Below are 20,512 nucleotides of genomic sequence, written 5' to 3'. Positions count from 1 at the left end.
GGAATTGGTCGGGATCACCACAATGTGTTCTCTTCGCGGCAGACGCAAGCTTTGAAGCTGGAGCCCTGAGCCAACACATTTCTATTCTTATTTAGATCTCCAGCAAGACTTAAAAACCTCCCACAACAATGACGCACCTTTGGATGCGTCATTAGCAGGGCCGGCGTCAGCAGTTCGCCGAGCGAAGTATCGTTCTTGGTGCGCAGGTAGAAACTGCAGTACTGCGCCCTGACCAGCTCGTTGCCTGCTTCGTCCTTGGCGACAGTGGCTAGGCACTCGTCGTAGGAGCCCAGCTCTGTCGTCGAACCCATCAAGAAGTTTGCAGGCACTTTGCCGGTAGAGTCCAGCACTGCATCAAACGAGCGAAAGCACGCTGTTACGAACTTCAAGTTCCAAGAAGACCAAGTAAGAGGAAGCAAGAGAGAAGAACCTGAAGCATGTTGGACCCTGTCTTGCGGCGCCTGAGTTACTTCCCTCTGGCCGTGTGTCCCTGGCCTTTTTCACCGACTAGAACGTGCGGGTCGCGACTTTAGTGACGCAGTATCGTGGTGGGGGTGCTGGGTGACGATCCAAATGTACCACAGACTACGCAGCCGCAGCTGGAGACTCGCCGGAGTCGTCACTTGCCAGCCTGAGGCCGGCACCATGCAACCCACCGATGAGCCATCAGCAGAATGACGTTACGCTGCGATCCAGGCTGCAGACCGTAATGCGGGCGCGGTTCATCGCAGCACTGTCGGCAGCCTCGGACTTTCACAGAAACAGCAGCCGAAGACGTCGATGAGTGGTACTACAAAAAAATTGACTACCGCCGTTTCGAAAGCGCCGCGGCTGCATCTGTTGAACATGGAGAGAAACACAACTTTCGGGCTGCCTCACGAGCATCCTCCATGCTCACGAGGCGACACGACACACGGCAAGGGCAGCGGCCAAACGGCGCTTTGTAAGTGCTGCACGACACCGAAATTATAGACGTACTTTACACTGATCGAATGTATTATGCTGCGACTTTTCCACTATATAAATCTGGAGATCGAAATGTGTTTTCTAACTATCGACCTATCTCGGTGCTACCAATATTTTCCAAAGATATAGAAAAAATATTGCACATCAGAATTACATCATATTTTTCTCGACACAACTTTCTCCTGGACTATCAGCATGGCTTTAGGAAACGTCGTTCAACAGAAACAACACTTCTAACACAAAAGGAAATCATAATAGAAGAATTTAGTAAGAAACATATAGAGCTAGGAATCTACATCGATTTTTCTAAGGCATTTGACCTAGTAAATCATAACATCCTTCTTTCAAAGTTACATAGAAACGGTATTCGCGGAACACCGCACACACTACTTCCGTCATACCTTACTAACAGAAAGCAATATGTAGAAACGAATAACGTTAAATCTCCTTCACAAACCATTCATACCGGCGTGCCACAGGGAAGCATACTCGGATTACTTTTATTTCTTATATATATTAATTATATGGGAGATTGTACACAAAGTGTAGTATTCAATTCCTATGCTGATGACACAACTATTTTTTTTAATAATAAAAAACACCTTTATTTTCAGAGAACAGAATACAATCTTTGAGACAAGTCTGCCCAAGCCATAAAGGCTTGTAGGGCAGTACTCGGCAATCGATGAAAGACAGATATATTAAACAATAGGTGTTACAAAGCAAGCAAACAATGATAAACCGCAATACCTAAGGCAAACAAGAACAAATAAACAGTTTAGGTTACCGACATATGTGTTTTTAAGAAGTTCTTTAATAGAGACAACGAAGAAACTGAAAAGATTGAATCAGGCAGAGAATTAAACATTTTTGGTATGTAATAATTACGAGTGAAGTGGCCATAGTGAGTGTAGCAGCGAGGTACCGTAAAACGGGGATGATGTCGAAAAGGACGAACAGGAATGAAAGGCACCAAAAATGTACTCTCCCAAAAGTGAGCACGAATGACTACATGATGGAAGAGGGCATCAAAAGAGGGCAGCTGTAAAAGCGAAAACAAATTGCAATCAGGTGAAGCATTTGTGTTGTATGCCACGGATCGAAGGATGTTCTTTAGTATCGCATTTAATTTCATTCGCCAAGTCTTTGAGCAATGATAATAAACAGTGACTCCATATCAAGGATCAGGGATCACGGAAACGGACATTGAAGAACGGGAAAATACCGAGTTAAATGACTTAAATGTTCGGGTAAATGCAAATTGCTTGAAAATTAAAACACGCAAAACAACAGCAGTATGTTACTCACCGAAAAGGAAGAAATTATCAGAAAATATAAACATAAGGCTCGGAACAGATCAAATTTAACTTGTACACTCGGTGAAAGTTCTCGGAGTTGTTTTTTCGGGGCACCTAACTTGGAATGTCCACATCGATTATCTTCAATTTAAAGTATCATCAGCTGCTGGTGCCATCGCACGAACGTTAAACGTTAAAAGATATCTTTTACCTTCAAGAACAAACTTCTCTTGTATAATGCTCTTGTCTTACCTCTTTTACAATATTGTTCCTTAGTTTTGTGTACCACAGGAGTGATTAATTTATCTAAATTATATTTATTGCAGAAAAGAGCTGTACGGTATATCGCTGGCGTTAACTATTTTCATCCCACCCAAGAGCTTTTTTTTTTTCAAATTTGATGTACTTACTGTATTCCAGTTGTTTGATTACAGACTGATAATAACTTATAAATCTTACGTTAGATATAATGAGAGTGCTATCATCTTACTTGCCGACTTAAAAGAAAATGTTAGAAATAGACAAACACGACGTAATGAAAAATATCTCGTTCCAGTACCTCACACCTACTCATATATAGTCACTACGCTACACAATACCGAAATTGTTGAACAGGTTGCACACTGTCGGATTTGATCCAACTTGCGTGTCAAACAGCGAAATGAGTGTCTTCCGTACGAAATAGTTGTATTGAACTTGAAACTGCTTTCTTTTGTATTAAACTCATTATTGCTTCCTTGAGTAGTACTATTGTTTTGTGTTTCAGCCATGTATAGACGGGTCTAGTCTACGAACATGCAAATTGATTTTCATCTCCTATATGCTGCTGTGCCAACACTGTAAGGGGGCCAGGACCCCGTCAACTTGTTTCCACAGCTTTTAGTCCAGGCCCCTCCTTTTCTTGTCAAAAGAAAAAAGTTCAACTTGAAAAAAAAACTTTCAGCGATGTCGTTGTATCTACTGGCGATGGCTTTTGCAGGCCCCCTTGTCCACCGCCGGGGTAAACGCGTCCGGTGAGTGCAAGAACTTCGCATGCAATTTGTTCACACCACGTGTCCACGAAAGAAGTCCGCGAAACGATGGGAAAGGCTTCAATAATGCAGCAAGCATTGCTACAAACATCCGCATGTCTGCCCTTTGCGCGATAATGTGGAAACACCTTCACAGATAGCAAATCTGACAAGGTTTTGTCCAGCCGTTATCTCGAACCGTCCGAGGCTGGCACTCGTTGAGAGCCAAGAATTATGAACGTGCGTAGCCGCGATGTTACGAAATACAGGGTGTATGATAACTCGGGGAGCCCAGAGAAGGCGTTACCCACCTGCATAGCACCTGAGCACTCGAGGTGCTTTGTTTCCAGAAGCATGAAATACCAATTCGGCCAAAATGCTGAGCTTCTGAACTACAAATGCAAGCGAAGCAGTTCCAAAGTTCAAAATGCAGCTTTCAAGAGTTTAGGTGCAGGCTAGATGGTTGATCACGTTCGTTTATTTATTTATTTATTTATTTATTTATTTATTTATTTATTTATTTATTTATTTATTTATTTTTATTTATTTATTTATTTATTTATTTATTTATACTGTTAGCCCTTTTTGGGCCAATACAGGGTGGGAGTTATATGACATTTTGGCAGCGGCACGAACACAATGCAACAAAATCACATAATTACGCAATGCAGGCAAAGTCCAGGCACTGTATAAGTAAATTTTTCATCAAGAGTAGTTGTTTCCAGAGCCCTTTCTATACAGGAACTCAACTAGAGGGAGAAAACAGCATCAAAAAGGTATCACAGTGTTACCAACGATGCCGCACGTCTGATTATCACGCACTTCACAAAGAAAATAAACAAAAGAAGCACACACCTCTCAGATTTCTATATTGTAATGAAATGTAATGACGCGGTGGTTGAGGATGAACTGTTGAACTTGGTGCAGGGAATTCATTTCTCTTATGCCACGTGGCAAGGAGTTCCAGTGCTCAATGGTTCATCGAAAAAAAAAGCTTTAAACGCTTCTGTTCTCACCGGCGCTGTAAGGAACTGTCCAGGGTATCTACCGCGTACAGGACGCGATGGTCGTTTTTTGAGATACCATTCTATATCGAAATTGGATTGGCCTTTGTTCATTGAATAAATAAATTTTAACATGGGTATTTGTCGTCGCTGTGAAAGTTGGGCAAGCTTAATTTACCAAGAAATTCTGCAACTGGGACTCTTGATATGTCGTTTGATAATCTAAACCTTGCAGCAAGACTCACAAACTTCTCAATTTTGTCTATTTGTTCTTTTTTCTGAACGGATCCCACACGAAATTTCCATACTCAAGCCTGGGACGCACTCGAGTCATATAGGCAGTAAGTCTGACAATCGTGGGTGCAAGTCGAAGTCTGTGTTTCAAATACGGCAGTTTTTTCTCTGTTTTGAACTAAAACATCTTCGACGGAGGTCCGTCTGGTTGATTTGTTTTTAGATAGTTGAGAGAAAAAAAACTGACGCCAACCAATATTTTAATTTTGCCCAACGTTTCGGGTCCAACTCGGTCCCTTCTTCAGGGGTGACTAAAGTGTGCCAGCAGCAGCAGCAGTGTGCCTTTGCTCTCCCTTTGTTAGCACGTGGCGCAGTCCACTAACGTATGCAGGGGGGAGCGTTCCTAGAGTTCTATTCATCGCCGCCTTTGTGAGCCGGATGTGCCATGACTCCACATGTCGCCTCTTGAACAGGTTTGGCTCCACGGCCAAGACGCTCACCTCCTCTAAGGCTATTGGGCAATCGGCGCGCTGGCAGTTCGGCGAGGGGGTTGGATTCTGAATTCATTAGCCGGATGTCATTTTTGTGTTGCCTTATTCTTTGGTGGAGGTTTTTTGTTTCGCCGACGTATGAAGCCGGGCACTTGGAGCACGGGATTTTGTAAACGACACCCGGTTGTTTTTGTCTGGGGACGCGGTCTTTCGGTCGTGATAAGAAGCGGCTTATTGTCGAAACAGGTTTGTCAGCAACGTAGATTCCATATTCTGTCAACGCAGAAAGCGGCCCTCCACTTTGCCTGCCGGCCTTCTGCAGCCTATCGACGTACCTCTGGAACCCTTTCATCGTGTCGGACTAGACCTCCTCGGACCTTTCCCTACGTCCAGTTCCGGCAACCGTTGGATCGCCGTCGCGACTGACTACGCCACTCGGTACGCTATCACACGTGCCTTACCAACCAGTTGCGCCACCGATGTCGCCGATTTCCTGTTGCAAAATGTCATCCTTCATCACGGTGCCCCACGCCAATTGCTGACGGACCGCGGCCGCTACTTTTTGTCCCGGGTAGTTGACGACATACTCCGGTCCTGTTCCACGCAGCATAAACTCACTACAGCGTACCATCCTCAAACGAACGGGCTTACCGGGCGCCTGAATAGGACCCTCACTGACATGCTATCTATGTACGTCGCACCCGACCATCGTGATTTGGACATTGCCTTGCCCTATGTAACATTTGCTTACAATTCATCGCGGCATGACACCACGGGCTATTCTCCTTTCTATCTTTTGTATGGCCGGCATCCTGCGTTGCCATTGGATACACTCCTGCCGCCTTCTTCGGCCTCGACCACGGAGTACGCACGTGACGCCATCGCTCAAGCAACCTCGGCCCGCGAAATCGCCCGCGGCCGTCTCACCTCCTCCCAGGCCTACCAGATGTCAGTTTACGACCGCCGACATCGCCCAGTACACTACACGCCAGGATCACTCGTGCTCGTTTGGTATCCTTCTCGCCGTGTCGGCCTTTCAGAGAAACTCCTACTTCAGTATAAGGGTCCTTATCGCGTGCTCCGTCAGGTGACCGACGTGACTTATGAGGTTGCCCCCCTCGATCCTCCGTCGTCATCCACCCCCCCTGCCACTGACGTTGTTCACGTGGTTCGCCTCAAGCCATACCGTGCACCTGCTCCGTCTTCCACTTAGCATCGGGACGATGCTTTCGCCGCCGGGAGTGGTGTCAGTGGACGACGAAGAAGACAGTGCTGGGCTCGTGCACGGAGCGCGAAGAGAACGAAGTGTGTTCTGTGCGCCGTTGGCCGGCACCTGGCATTTCCTTGGAGTGCGCGGATGTGCAGTTCGAGGCAATGTGAGGTGTCCATGACCCTTTTGCGCTGCAGGATACCGCGGCTAAATCTTTATTTATGCCGATCGGGGCTTTCGATATCCAACCTTTGTGAGTCTTGTGGCGAAATTGAGTCTATAGAACATTTTTTCCTCTCCTGCCGGCGGCTCGCTGCTCTCCGTAGAATTTGCTTGGAGATCCCCCTCGCTCGGCTTGGGCTTCCTCTATCTATTCCGATTCTCTTATCCTTCGGGGCAAGCGCCAAGGGATATGCCCTGAAACCAGTGTTCGATTCTATTCACGATTATATAATTTCATCTGGTAGATTCCTCTGCTAGAATGTGAATTCACAACTTTTCTTTCTCCGTATTTTTGGTATTGTACAAATTCTAGCTCTGCGTCCCAAATTTTTAGATTTAATTATACTCCATTCCCTGTACATGAGTGCGTTTGTATCCGCTATGCACCCTGGCCAATCCCCCGCCGTGGGTATGTGCCATTCAGCCCGAGGACATCATCATCATCATCAGTGGTTCGACTGAGCTGCTGTGAGCATCCCTCAGTGACTACTCCTTGTGTGCCTACATTTACGTAACAATATTTTCCCAGAATGCGTGAAAGTGCCTCGCTGGTTCCCCTCACGTATGGAAGCACCACGCGCGCGCGTTTCGTTGTTTCATTGTTGGCTGTTGTTCCCCCTGTCCTCTGAGCCTGACGGCGACCAAATGAAGCCACGTATGTAGCCATTCTTCTGTAGGTCGGCGAGAACGGTGGCCTCTTCTGCTTTTTGCTCTGCTTCGAAGGAGCAGATTGCCTTTGATCTTCTCTTAGGAGAGGAGACGACGGATTCCTTGTGGCTAGTAGGGTGGTTGGAATTAAAATTTAGGTAGCGGCCGTTGTGGGTTGGCTTCCTATAGACACCGAACTTTAGATCTGCCCTGTCTCTTCTTATGAAGACGTCCAGCAATGCCAATGTGTTGTTCACTTCTCGTTGCACTGTGAACTGGATGGAAGGTTCGACAGAGTTGAGGTGTGCCAGGAAATTTTCGACCTGCGATGTCTTCAGAATGCAGAAGCAGTTGTCAATGTAACGAATGAAAACTTTTGTTTTTTCTTGAAAAGACATGAGGGCCTCCTCTTCGATGGCCTCCATCATCAGGTTGGCAGCAGTCACCGAGATCGCGGCGCCCATGGCAGTGCCGCTAGTCTGCTTACAAAATTCTGCTTTGAAGGAAAAAGCTGTGTTGCTTAGGCAAAACTCCAAAAGCCGGCAAAGCTCTTCTGGGCTCAGGCTCGTCCTGGTGGCTAGGCCAGCGTCTGCTTCGAGGGCTTGCTTCACTGTGGAAACGGCAAAGGGCACAGGAACGCTGGTAAAGAGCGAGACCACGTCGAATGAAACCATGCACTCGTCCGCTTCCAGTTGAACGTGGGACAGACGTTCGGCGAAGTGGCTGGAGTTTCGCACGCGCGTTGATGTGTTGCCTGTTAGGGGCGATAGGACTCGGTGGAGGTAGGCTGAGAGTGGTCACGCCTGACTATGTGAAATGCCTGACGCGTGCCGTCTAACTCGTAATCAAAAGGTAAAATATTTTGGTGATCTTAGTAATCCTAGCAAAAACTGTTTTACCATGATTTATTTTCATTTTCTATTTGGAACGCCATGGTTTGATAGTGTTTAAACCCCCATTCAACAACACATGATCTTCATGGCATGAAACTGTCGAATAAATGAGACGATCATCTTCAAATAGACGAATCGTAATTTCGGTGTTGAGATTTAAGCACTGTCATTAGGACTTAACATAGGACTGGATCCTGTACGTATCTCTGAGGAACTCCTGAAGTTACTGGCAGTATTTCAGATTTTGCGCCACGTACTTCGACAAACTACCTTCTGTCTGTCAGGTAAAACTATATCCATATACAACTTTCTTGCTAACACCAAGATAAGCCAGTTTTGTGACAGCTCAGAATGCGCAACCCGCTAAAATGCTTTTGACAAGTCTAAATATATAGCGTCAATCTGGCTTCTGTTGACAATAGCGTATGGGAAATTATGAGCGGTTTCAATCAGCTGTGCTACCGTTGACAAGCATTGTCTGAAGCCATGCTGATTTGCAGCGAACGTATCAGAATTCTCGAAGTAGCAAAACATGCTTTTTGATAAGATATGCTCCACTATTTTACAGCACGTCCAAGTTATTGATATTGGCCTATAATTTTCAACATTATGTTCGCTCCACTCGTGCCGTAACCACTGGTCCCGTAACCAGTCGGCAAGCAAACTGCGGTGTTCTAGAGACGCGTGAAAGATAAAAGATACTTTCGTAATGCATCCGGTCCGGCGCTTTAAAAGTTCTTTAGGAACTCCTTGTATGATTTATTCATAAATGAAAATAGGGTCACTGACCAAGTCGAAAGATGAAAAAAGACGTTTCGGGTCCCATACGGGGCCCTTGTTCACCTTTCATTTTCACATTTTCATTTGTGAATAAATCATGCTTCGCCCTGACCAGACGGTGTTCCGTCGAACCTTGGACTATAACTCCTTGTATACCACCCGACTTCTTGGTGTCTAAATTTGGTAAAAAAGAAATAATTCCCTCTTCGGACAGAATAACGTGTTCCATATTCAAAAGCCCTTCAACACCAAGTTCAGTCAAGTTTAAAGTCAGTGCACGTGGTTGGTAGAACACAGAGTGTAAAAATATATTACATTTGTGAGCCTTACACGGGAATCAGTAAGCACGCATCCGCCATCTATAACATATTCAGTTATTTATTTCTACGGAGCATGCGCAAGGGACGAGGACGTAGACAGAAGGGCACAGACACAAGGCTGACTAACAACTGATTTATTCGCAAAAATTGACACCAATATGTACGTGGCTTGATGCGTGACAGATTAAAATAGGTGCGATGTGGTGCACATGTCAATTTCTTCGAATAAATCGGTTGTCAATGAGCGCTGCGTCTGTCCTCTTCTGTCTACGTCCTTGTCCCTCGCGCTATTCATCAAACATTGACCAAAACTGGCTTATATTCGACCAAATTCATTGTCTTTTATAGGTCATACTGCTAGCCAGCGCGCTGTTTCAGAGCGACCACATAGATGCCGCAACGGGTAAACAAAACCAACGCTCTAGTTGCGGGCTGCACTTGTCCTTCTTTTGTATCCTTCTTTGTAGCAGCATTGGCATAGAGTTTCATTGGGTCGGCATTGCGGTTAATACGGCGAGTAGAGGCCATCAATCACCGTGGGTCCTAGCTTCGCGCCAACCGCACGCCCCGACCAGCCGTTCAACATACGTGCAGTGGGGCACCGCTGCGGCGCACGTAACCTCTGCAGAAAGAAGAGCGACAGAGCGGCTCGCAGCAGGAAACAGGATTCTCAATCCACAAAAGAGGCATTTATTCAAATATTCTCCAGCGACACACACTCACTCATCCCGGCACGAATGCTGCGAGCATACGTGCATTTTCACATAATACGGTCACTGAATGCTAAACGTACTCCAAAGGTCGTGCATTTAGGTCGTGCGTTTCATGCGCAGTACTTACTCGAGCTTTTCCTACTTGCCTCGTGATTCTTTCTATGCACAGCAGCAATCCACAGTTGATGCAGGTTGGCATTTTAACCGCTGATGGGAATCGATTCAGGCTGAATACTCCGCAGCATCAGCCAGCTTGGCAGATGACCAAGTGACAAGGGGAGTGGTCGTTTGGGGCCCAACTTTCGCCAGTCAGAAGCCAGACAATGGGTCGGAGCCAAAGGTTCACAGCCAAAACAAACTTTACACAGCAAAGAGATGATACACAATAATTTCTGATCACTCGTACCTGCACATACAAAGTGATCTGCAATGCCATGCAACACATTAAGAGTAAAACAGCAGGGATACTTCAATACGAGAGATATATTGCACTTAAAGCGCACTAACACAAGAGAGAGACAAACAAAACACGATATCTGCACTGGGAACCCCAATATCCTGACGACCGGAGGTTCACGACGGAGCCGTCAGGCAGGCTGGTGCACGTTGCTTCGGCGGTCCGTGGCTGGATGATTGGTGTCGAACCCGGAAGTCCTGAAGTCTGGTTCCCAGAGAATTCTAGGCTATTAAGTCTTCTTTCCGGCGCACGAGTGAAGCACGCTCAAGGCTACGCCCACTTCGTCGATAATGAGTATCATTTTCTCCAGACTTCTGGAATAATCGACGGCGCACGTGACCGTGATTCCTTTCGCGCCGCGCCGGTGAGCAAAGTGGAGAGGGCAGCAACGCACACAAGGTTACGCGCCCTCCGGGGTTCTTTTCTCCAATGTTCCAGAATGCTCTTCGGTGCGCGCTGGCGAAATTGCGCCGTGCCCGCTTTCCGAATCTGCGCTGAATTTTTAGACACCGCCCTGAGAAAAACTACTGTTACACGTGACAGCCCCTCGCATGTGCCATGACATGCTTGCCGGGTCATTCTACATATGATTTTGTAGGCACGGTTGTGCACCACTGTGCCGTGCCATACAGCTTCCGTGCATGTGAGGAAGGCAGGGATAAACACGAGAGGCGTTTGCCCCTCAAGTGTCGAAAGACATCTCTGACTCTTCCCTACAGTCGCACCATGCCCTGGACACTTAATGGTAACTTCTTGTCCTGGACACTTAACGGTAACGGTAACGCGGGTATTTAAGCACGCCCCACAACGAACGCCACCTACAACAGAAGACTACACTACACTATACTACACTACACAATTCCAAGGCCTGCGTGCCGGGGACGGGGAGTAGGGGGCCTCCTTTTCTGGTGAAAAATAAAGTTGATATCATCATCGTCTTCATTGGTCTACATAGCCACGACATCATTCCACCACCACTATGCCGAGCCTCTGAAGAAAGAAAAGCGTTTGCGCTGAAAAGAAAAATGGCCGAGCCAGGACCCCTGCCTCTTCGGATGACAGTCGGGAGAGCTACCCTTCGACCGCGGAAGATTTTTTTTCACATTGTTACGCGGCGATAAATCTATTCAGCAAGGCCAAGGGCTGGAGGCCTGAGACTGCGGAACAGCTCACAAATTATCCCAAGAGCGCACTGCAGCATTGTCTTCGTTCTCGAAAACACTTCGTCGTTCTCTAAATGTACGTAGCACTATCCCCGCGGCAAAAGCACAGTCCCGGTGCGTACTAGACGGGCGAAGCAGAGTGTGAGTAGTAAGGCTTGAGGCGAGAGACATGGACGATGTCGGTGCGGGGGTGGAGCCGGCGGGGACTCTGGATAAAGCGGTGTGATTTCGTACGTATCCGCGGTCACAGGACGTACGACATGTTAAGGGCCCGTATAGCGGTGAAGAAGCTTTTCACAGAAGCCCACACGGCGAACGGGACCCAGAGCAAGACAAGGGAGCCCAGAGGGTAGGTGACGTCGCAATAGCGACAGTCATGATGACGTTTCTGCGAGTCTTGGGTAGCAGATAACCGTTGGCGAGCTACAATACGGCCGGCGTCGGCGCGGGCCATGGCGTCCCGAGCATAAGTAGTTTGGAGGCGGTGGCGGGCAGTACACTGTCTAAGGGCGTGTAGGATCGCGGCCAAACAGAAGATGAAAAGTAGAGTAACCCGCTGTACTGTGACGCGTGGAATAATATGCTAAGGTCACAATTGTCAGGCTAATATCTCAGTCACGGTGATTGTAAGTGACGTACTACATGAAAATCATGTCGATCAAGGTACGGCTCAGGCATTCGGTCAAACCGTTTGTCTGTGGGCGATAGGTCGTGCCGAAATTATGAAGGACGGAGCTCGAGCTGAGAAGTTCGGCGACCATTTGGGATAGAAAGCTGCGGCCGCGATCTGTGAGCAGGTGACGGGGAGCACCGTGATGGAGGATGTCAGCGTGCAAGAGAAAGTCAGCGAAATCAGTGCAGCAGCTGGTTGGGATCGCAGGTGTGATAGAGCAGCGTGTCGAGTAGTCCGTTGCGACGGCGATCCATTTGTTCCCCATAGCAGACACCGGGAAAGGGCCGAGCAGGTCGAGGCTGACATTGGTAAATGGATCTATCGGGATGGCAATCGCATGAAGGCGGCCGGGAGGTACAACCGATGTCATCTTCCGGCGCTGGCAGAGCTCGCAAGCGGCTACATACGTAATAGCAGACAGAGCGGTATAGACCTGGCCAAAAGAAGCGGCGGCGTGCGCTGTCGTACGTGCGTGATACGCTAAGATGACCTGCCGTGGGAGCGTCATGGAGCTGTCAAGGACGTTGGAATGCAGGTGTTCAGGAACCACGACCAAGAGCTCAGCACCGTCAGGCCGCATATTGCGTAAGTAGAGGATGTGCTCATGGAGCACGAATAAGGCGAGGGAAGCATCAGAGCGGTTGGCGGTGTGGCGATCGATGAGGGCGCATAGCGTGGAATCTAAACGCTGTTCTTGAGCAATGTTGCGAAAGTCTGATGTTGACAAAAGGCAGGCGTCAGGCTCACATCCGCTTGAGGAAGGCGGGTCGGCAGGGTAACAAGACAAGCAATCTGCGTCTTGGTGCAAGCGGCCGGACGTATGGACGACATAAAATGCTGGTTGGTTTAGTTGGGTTATTGGGGTTTAACGACCCAAAACAACTCAGGCTATGAGAGACGCCGTAAAGAAGGGTTCCGGAAATTTCGACCACATGGGGTTCTTTAACGTGCACTGACATCGCACAGTACATGGGCCTCTAGAATTGGAAACGTCAGATGGTGGGGCAGGAGCTAGGACATAAACTGTGAAATCGGTCAATAGGGACAGGTCAGCAAGTGAAACGCCGGCGGGGTGAACTTCAAGAGGCAGACTGAAGTTGAGGACAGGGAGGGAGGTGCAGTTCTTGGTGATATGGACAGCAGTGTTGGGAAAGACGACGTTACACTGCAGAGTCACGACGGTGATAGGGCAAGTGACGTAGTCTCCGTCAGGGACAGGTGGAGAAGGCGACATAGGAACGTAGGCGGCTGCTTGAGGGGGCAGACGAGCGAACTTCGTTGAGTGAAGGTGAGGGGAGCAGGTGGAGTGGTCATAGCATAGAGGCCGGTCTAATCGGAGGTCAGAGGAACAGTCAATAAGAGCTGAATGGGCAGTTAAAAAGTCAAGGCCAAGGATCAGGTCTTGAGGGCAGCTGGTCAGCACGGTAAACATCACAGGAACATGGCGACCAGCAGTGCTTACTCGCGCAGTGCAGATCCCAGTCACGGCAGCAGTGCTGCCATCGGGGACGTGAACGATGAGTGTAGCGGCAGGCGTTAAAATTTTCTTGAATTGTCAGCGCAGAGAAGAGCTCAAAACAGACACGTGGGCGCCGGTATCAGCGTGGGCAGTCACCGGGACACCATTTACAAGAACATTCACAAAATTACTGTGGGGATCGAGTGTGGGTCAAAAGAGGATTTTCAGACCGGGTCAATGATGCAGCGTCACCTCCAGGGGCTGCATCACCTAGTTTTCCGAGAAGTTGCGGGAGTTGGACGGAGATAAGTTGCGGCCGGAGGGCGAGAGGAGAATAGGATCGGCGACCTTGCGGTGATGGTGAGCGCCAGGACCCGCGAGCTGGCGGAGCGGTCTCGTCATGGGGGGAGGGGGATTTGAACGCCATCATCATCATCATCAGCCTGGCTACACCCACTGCAGGGTAAAGACCGCTCCCATGTCTCTCCAATGGAACCTGTCCTTCGCAGCGCTTGCCCTCACCGGGAAAACACTCGGTTTGTCCGGCCTGCGGAGCTGGGAGACTCAGGTGGGCAGTTTCATCGCCCTCCCGCACGTGGTCGCGGTCCTTGCCGGCTCCCTTTTCTGGAGCGCTGGCCTTTTTTGGACGCGTTTTTCGCGACGCTGGGTCTCTGCGCACCGCGCTGAGGCTTACCCTAGCAAGGCGTAAGGCTGGTCCCCCCTGGGTACCTAGTGTTCGCAATTCTCGACCGGGTTTTTTAGGAAGAGGGTCGATGGAACTGTACAGCCAGGCCTGGGGTGCGGCCTGATCTTGGTGACTAGCACCAACAACGCGCTTCCTCACCAGAGCAGGAGTTGGCCACCCTGGTGTATTACTTGGCCGCAACCTTCTATGAACAACCCAATTAACCCTCGGCCCTCAGTCCCCGGCCGCTGTGGAGAAACTGACCAGGGCGGCGGTCAGACCTGTGCTACAGTGGAGTATGCTAAGAATCATTGGCTCCGGACAGGCCACCATTGGAAACTTCGGAAGCGGGCAGAGTGCGTGAGAGAACAAACGCGGATTATTTACATCCTAGTCGAAATGAAGAGGAAGAAGTGGGCTTGGGCGCGGCAAGTAATGCGAAGGCGAGATAACCGCTGGTCCTTAAGGGTAAAGGAGTGGATTCCAAGAGAAGGCAAGCGTAGCAGAGGGCGGCAGAAAGTTAGGTGGGTGGATGAGATAAAGAAATTTGCGGGAATACCAAGGCCACAACTGGAGAAGGACATGGTTTTGGACGTGCTGAGAAACAACGCGGGGCGTAATAGCTGCAGAGATCGACGAAAAAGAAGGAACAACGTAGCGGAGACCACCGGCTCCGGCAGTGACGAGACATGTTTCCGACGCACGAGCACGTAAAACAGATAGGGCGATCAACAGGGGTGCGCCATTCATCAGGGTTGCGCTACCGGTACCGAGGCGAGAAGCTGGTAGCAGTAGAGGCAGCCGCACTCACTGGAGGATGCGGGCTGGCATTAACGTTTTCCACGACACGAGCAGAAGGTACGGCTATGTTCGCAACCTCCTGGCGAACGACGGCCTGGATGAGTGCTAGGGTGTTGTCCGGCAGTTGCAAGGTGGAGACAGTGGGCGTCAGCGCGTCCATTTCGCAGCGCACGATGCGGGTCAAGTTAGCCGGCTCTGAAGGCTGCCGCAGTGTTGGCAGATCATCACATGACGAGTTGGCAGTGGAGTTCGGCAGCCGGTCAAAACGGTTGGAAATGCGCCTCTGTTTGGCCTGCTTGTAGCGCCGGCACACCTCCAGAACAGAAGCAACTGTAGAGCAGTCCTTGCATAGCAAGAGATTAAAGGTGCCGTCGACAACACCTTTTACGATGTGGCCGACCCTATCTGCCTCGGACGTGTCTTTGTCGACCTAACGGAACAAGGCCAAGACATCCTGAATGTAAGCAATGTAAAGCTCGGAATACATTTGGGAGTGCGAAGCGAGGGCCCTTTTGGCAGTGAGTTGACGGCCGATAGTTTGCCGAAAAGGTGTCTGAGTTTCTGCCGACAGACGTCCCACGATGTCAAATCATCGTCGTGTGTCTCAAACCACACTCTCGCGGTACCGGTGCGATAAAATACCATAATTTCGAGCATCAGCGTCGCATCCCATCTGTTACGTGGTCTGAAACGTTCGTAAAAAACGAGCCAGTCGTCCACATCAACGTCATTTGTCCCGCAGAATGTACCTGGTTCGCGAGGGTGAGCCAGGACGACAGGTTGCGTTGCGGGCTGGAATGTGGCGGATTCAGTAGACATGGTTATTGGTGGCGAGGTGTCGGCCACTGCGGAGATCCAGTTTGGAGCACGGGATCGAATTTCGCAACCTCCACCAAATGTTACGTGACGACAAATGTACACGGCGAGGCCAAGGGCCGAAGGCCTGAGGCTGCTAGACCACTCATAAAATATCGCAAGAGCACGCTGCAACGTCGTCTTCGTTCTCCAAAACACTACGTCATTCTCTAAACGTACTTACGTAGCAATGCCGTCGAAGTAGAATGGAGCTTGTGTTGAAGGCGATAAAAAGGAGGCCTTGTTTGAACGTCTCACACTGCATAGTATGTTGCAGAACGCACATCTAGTTAATCAGGACGACAAATTAGCAGCACCAATTCTTGTCACCAATTAAAAATGCTTATGAGTAACCGAAATCCGGTTCACGTGTAGCGGCGGCGGCGTGCAGCGGCCGCCGGAACTAGGAGCGCGGCGGAGTGCGCCACAACGCAAAGAAATGGCGCGACAGATTTTTGCACATCTAAAAGGATATGGTGCGTGCGTCGTGTCTACCCGATACAAACGGGACAGCCACAAGCCATAATCTTCATAATCAACTAGAGTGACTCCATCGTTGCTGCCGCATTCGGTTATCAAAGGGGTTACCAATGTGTTCTAAGGTTTTTTTTTGTGTGTGTGCATCGAAGAGCGGACACTATATCACATCTAAGAGCGGGGTGCAGACGACCCGGCATCAAGCGAGATTATGAGGCTGCTTCCTTCATTGAACGTGCGTTTTGCGGCGCTGGTGGCAAGGTACGCAATATCAGTGACGAATAAAACGCGAAGAAAGGAACCGAAATTCGAACACAAAAACAAAAATTTATTGGCGCCTGGAAGAGAAATAAAAACGCCGTTTATTGATACGTCTATAGGACAGTAATCGCGCCTTTGGAGTTAAATTAGCGTGCGCTTGTACTACAGTACGTGTGTTGAGCTTCTCACGTCAAAGATCGTATCGTTTTGCTGTTCGGGATTAGACTGCCTGGTCCGCTTTTCATTTGTTGCTGACGCTGCATCGGCTGAATCATCGATGAAAAACTTTTATCCTAGAAGAAAATATCTCACGTTCAACAAAAAACACGATATTTCATATGTGCTAGGCGTTAAAATTGAAGATCATAAAATTCAGTAACTATAAGTGCGCATTATAGCTCGCCAAACTACGTTAGCTGTTTTCAAGACCATTTAAGTTTTCTGTACAAATGTGAATCTTGCCTGGGAAACGCTCCCTCAAAAAATATTTTGCTCACCTTTGAAACTGACTGATCTAAAATTGCGATAAATTTACTCCCACGTAAAACTAACAACACTGATAACGTGACGTCATTATGTACAGGGCGTATATTTTGCGACATGGCGCTCGCAAGCCACGTGCGATCTTCATTATCATTTGACCATAACCTCGCCTTCGACCTTTCACGCTTTTCGCTGTTTAACAGCGAAACGGACAGTCAGATGATGGACAGTCGTACGCTGACAACGCTTCATTTATTTCCATTAACTGAGCGCAATATTCCATGCAAACAAGATAAATAATTGCTCTGGACGATGACATCCATAGTTGTCATATACAGGTTGTTACACCTAAGAATTTACACAATCTTTAAAGATAGGTTTTCTCAGTTAGAAGAGCGTTTCTTCCGGCATAGCGTTGTCATCGGTGTAGTACATCAGAATACAGCTAGGAAGTGCTAACTAGCTAGCTGATTAACAAATATCGAATAGTTAAGTTTTTAACTATTATTGTTAAAGGTGCACTAAAGAGGAACATGAACTCGTCTTTTTACCGCGGGAACTCGACCTACACGTTCCGAGCATTCTTAGAAACTTCGCATTAGTGTTCTGTGCGGCCGACTTTTCTAATTTAAATCGGATTAAACATCCGGGCTCCCGCCTTTTTTTTAATTCACCGCTGACGGTAGCAGGAGTCGACCAACCTTTCAGCCAGTCCCGTGGATGCTCGCCGCTCTGCCATCGGCGGAGTGATACGTAGCGATCGGCGAAAGCAAAGAATCCACGTGTATTTTCATTTCCATGGGCCTAATTTGCAGCTATGTAGTCCCTGACTGGATCTATTTATTCACGGAAGCCTAAAATACAAAGAAAGCAAAAGCAAAGACGCCACGCGACTGCCTGAAAGGCACTCCAGGCGTCAGGTGAATTCTCCTATCTTTTACGGTGAGTTAAAAAAAAAGAAAGGTGGGAGCCGGGACGTTTAATCCGATTTAAAGTAGGGCAATCGGCCGCACAAGACAATTCTCGGAACGTGTAGGTCGAGTTCCCGCAGTAAAAATACCAGTTCAGATGCCTTTGTAGTGCGCCTTCAAGCTCTATAATTATTGATAGGCGTGTAGCCCACTGTAAGTAATATCCATATCAGTTTTATTAATTTCCAGAATGCAGTTACTCTGCGCTGTGGCCGAACAAATTTTGGCTATTTCGACGAGTTGCTTGCACTGGAGAGGTTGCTTTTCCTGCAAGCTTCTCGATAGCGCATGAATTTTGTCTCGATGCAACCAATATTTGTTGGACCGCAGCGTTGAGAGTAACCCTATTTTCGAAATTCTAAAAACTGATATGGTATTGCTTACGGTAGGCTAGACGCTTATCAATAATTAAGGAAGTTAACAGTAATAGTTACAAAGATAACTATTCCATATTAGTTAATCAGCGTGCTGTTAGCACGTCTTAGCTGTATTCTGTTGTACAGTACGGTCCACTGTTAAAGGGAACATGCGATCGCGTGGTCTCCGCGCATGGCGAAGCGCTGCCGCTGTGAACTTGTGGGAATCGTCGACACAAGACGCATGCGCAGTCAGCATGACGGCTGGTCATTCCGCGCATGCACCTGCCACCGCCTATTCTCGCCGCATCTAGGCGGCAGAGCTTCGTGAAGCGCGGAGGCCACGCTATCGCATGTTCCCTTTAACAGTGGACCGTACTGTACATGGTTTAATGGTTCCATGTGCAACCATGTACATGGTTATGCATGGTTGTACATGTTGTACATTCTCTGACATGGTTGTGCCGAAAAAAGCGCTCATCCATCTGAAACATTTTTCAAAATTGTCTAGAATCTTAGGTTAAATACCCTGTATGTTTAGGTACAAAACGCTTCTTGCAACTTCAGTATATGTTTGAACCAAAACATTTTAGTAGATATCTTCATTAGTGTTTTGCTTCCTGCTTGACACGTTCGCATGAAATTATTGTATTATTTTCTTTCTTTCGCTCAAACAATGATGCTAAAAAATGACACTCTAAACACACGATGCGCTGCTCATGTTTTGGAGTAGATTTCGATCGCTGATATACGAATGCATACTCTTGCCAACGGAGGTATATTCGCACTGCAAAGCATAACAATTTGATGCAGTTAGCAATGGGAGGAGGGCTTCAAACTCTACACCGGAAGGTCCCGAGGTTAGAAAAGAAAGTAGGTTGAAACCTCGATTGAAATCTTCGTAACTGCTAGAACTCCGCTTTCATCCGCAAGTGTTACGTATTTTCAGTGACAATCTACCCCAGGGCTATTGCAACATGCTCAGCCCCTTAAAGGGAGTATTTAAGAGGACACCTTACTCCGTTTTCTACTCCTCTACTGTTTAGAGTGTGTGGTGTCCCTCTGGCGGCGCGCTTCAGCAACACTGGAAGTTCCCCGAACGGCACTCACTGCGCATGGCCCACGCGTCCAGGTTGGAGAGCCCTCGCAGCATCCTGAGCAAGCCCAGGGAGCACTCGGTCGACACCGGGGCCTGGATGAGTCTCTGCTTGACCCACGGAGGCACGCGCTGTGTCAGGCCTCCCGCGAAGTGGCGAATCCTCGTCGCAAAGTTGGCCGACGTCGGCGTGGCAGCTGTGGTTGAGTTGGGGACGCCTCCGTCCACAGACGCATTGCCATCGTAGACCAGCGACGGCGCCAGGGGAGAGGCCAAAGAACAGGAGGAGGCCACGAAGAGGACCCAAACCGACGTCTTCATTTCTGCGGCTTATTCTCCACGGTTGTTGCGCAGTGCTTGGAGACTGATTGAAACGAATGGTAGTGAAATTACCCTAACAGCGTGTTCGATCGGAAAGTTTTCTCCGCTTAAAACGCGTACATTGACATTTCTCGTCAGTGCTCGACGATAGCCACGAGATCCCGCTGAAATCGCGTTGACCAGTGCACTGGGACTACAGCGTGCTGCAAGGCGGGCGCGGTGCTTTGCTCTGAGGACGGCCAACTGACTTTCCTGTCTGCGCCCAGTTGCATGTCGGATCCTTCGCCGCCACTGAACGCTAATTCCTCTCAGTTATTATGCAACAGGCTGCGCTGAGGCACGTGCCGCTTTAGCGGTTCTTCCTCTCGTCTGCAGGCTGTTCTTTTATTTCCTTATCTAGGAGCATAACGGCATAAAGAGGACTGCGCTGGCACTGCGTAGTCAAGGCTGGGGCATGTGCGTGCACTGAGGATTAGCGTCTGTTCTGGACTTCAACAAACACGCTTGTGAAGCTGAGCACGAGGGAAGCAACTGAAGCCGATATGGTTCTACGTGCATGTCAGTGAGCCAAAAATTGCGGATTTACGTTCGATTGTACAGGCTCTAGCCAACGAAAGCAGAACAAAGCCACTTCCGATGTTGCAAGTTTGGTGCCGACTCACATA

At 48.5% G+C, this 20,512-nt stretch overlaps 1 protein-coding gene across 1 annotated transcript in view; it reads right to left on the bottom strand.

Moving 5' to 3' along the window:
- Positions 1 to 19,847, bottom strand: part of LOC149369469 (nose resistant to fluoxetine protein 6-like) — a 144,164-nt gene extending 124,317 nt beyond the window's left edge. Inside the window, exons 1-2 of the mRNA XM_089577726.1 lie at positions 19,541 to 19,847; positions 138 to 349 (exon numbers count right to left, since the gene is read on the bottom strand). Of these exons, the coding sequence (XP_089433852.1) occupies positions 138 to 349; positions 19,541 to 19,847 (519 nt within the window). The remainder of the gene's footprint in view (positions 1 to 137; positions 350 to 19,540) is intronic.
- Positions 19,848 to 20,512: the final 665 nt, after the last annotated feature.

Source organism: Amblyomma mixtum, chromosome 1, assembly GCF_055824585.1.
Source record: "Amblyomma mixtum isolate Tamu chromosome 1, ASM5582458v1, whole genome shotgun sequence".
NCBI lineage: Eukaryota > Metazoa > Arthropoda > Arachnida > Ixodida > Ixodidae > Amblyomma > Amblyomma mixtum.
Note: the sequence above shows the minus strand (reverse complement) of the source record. Positions and strands in the feature narration are given on the sequence as shown.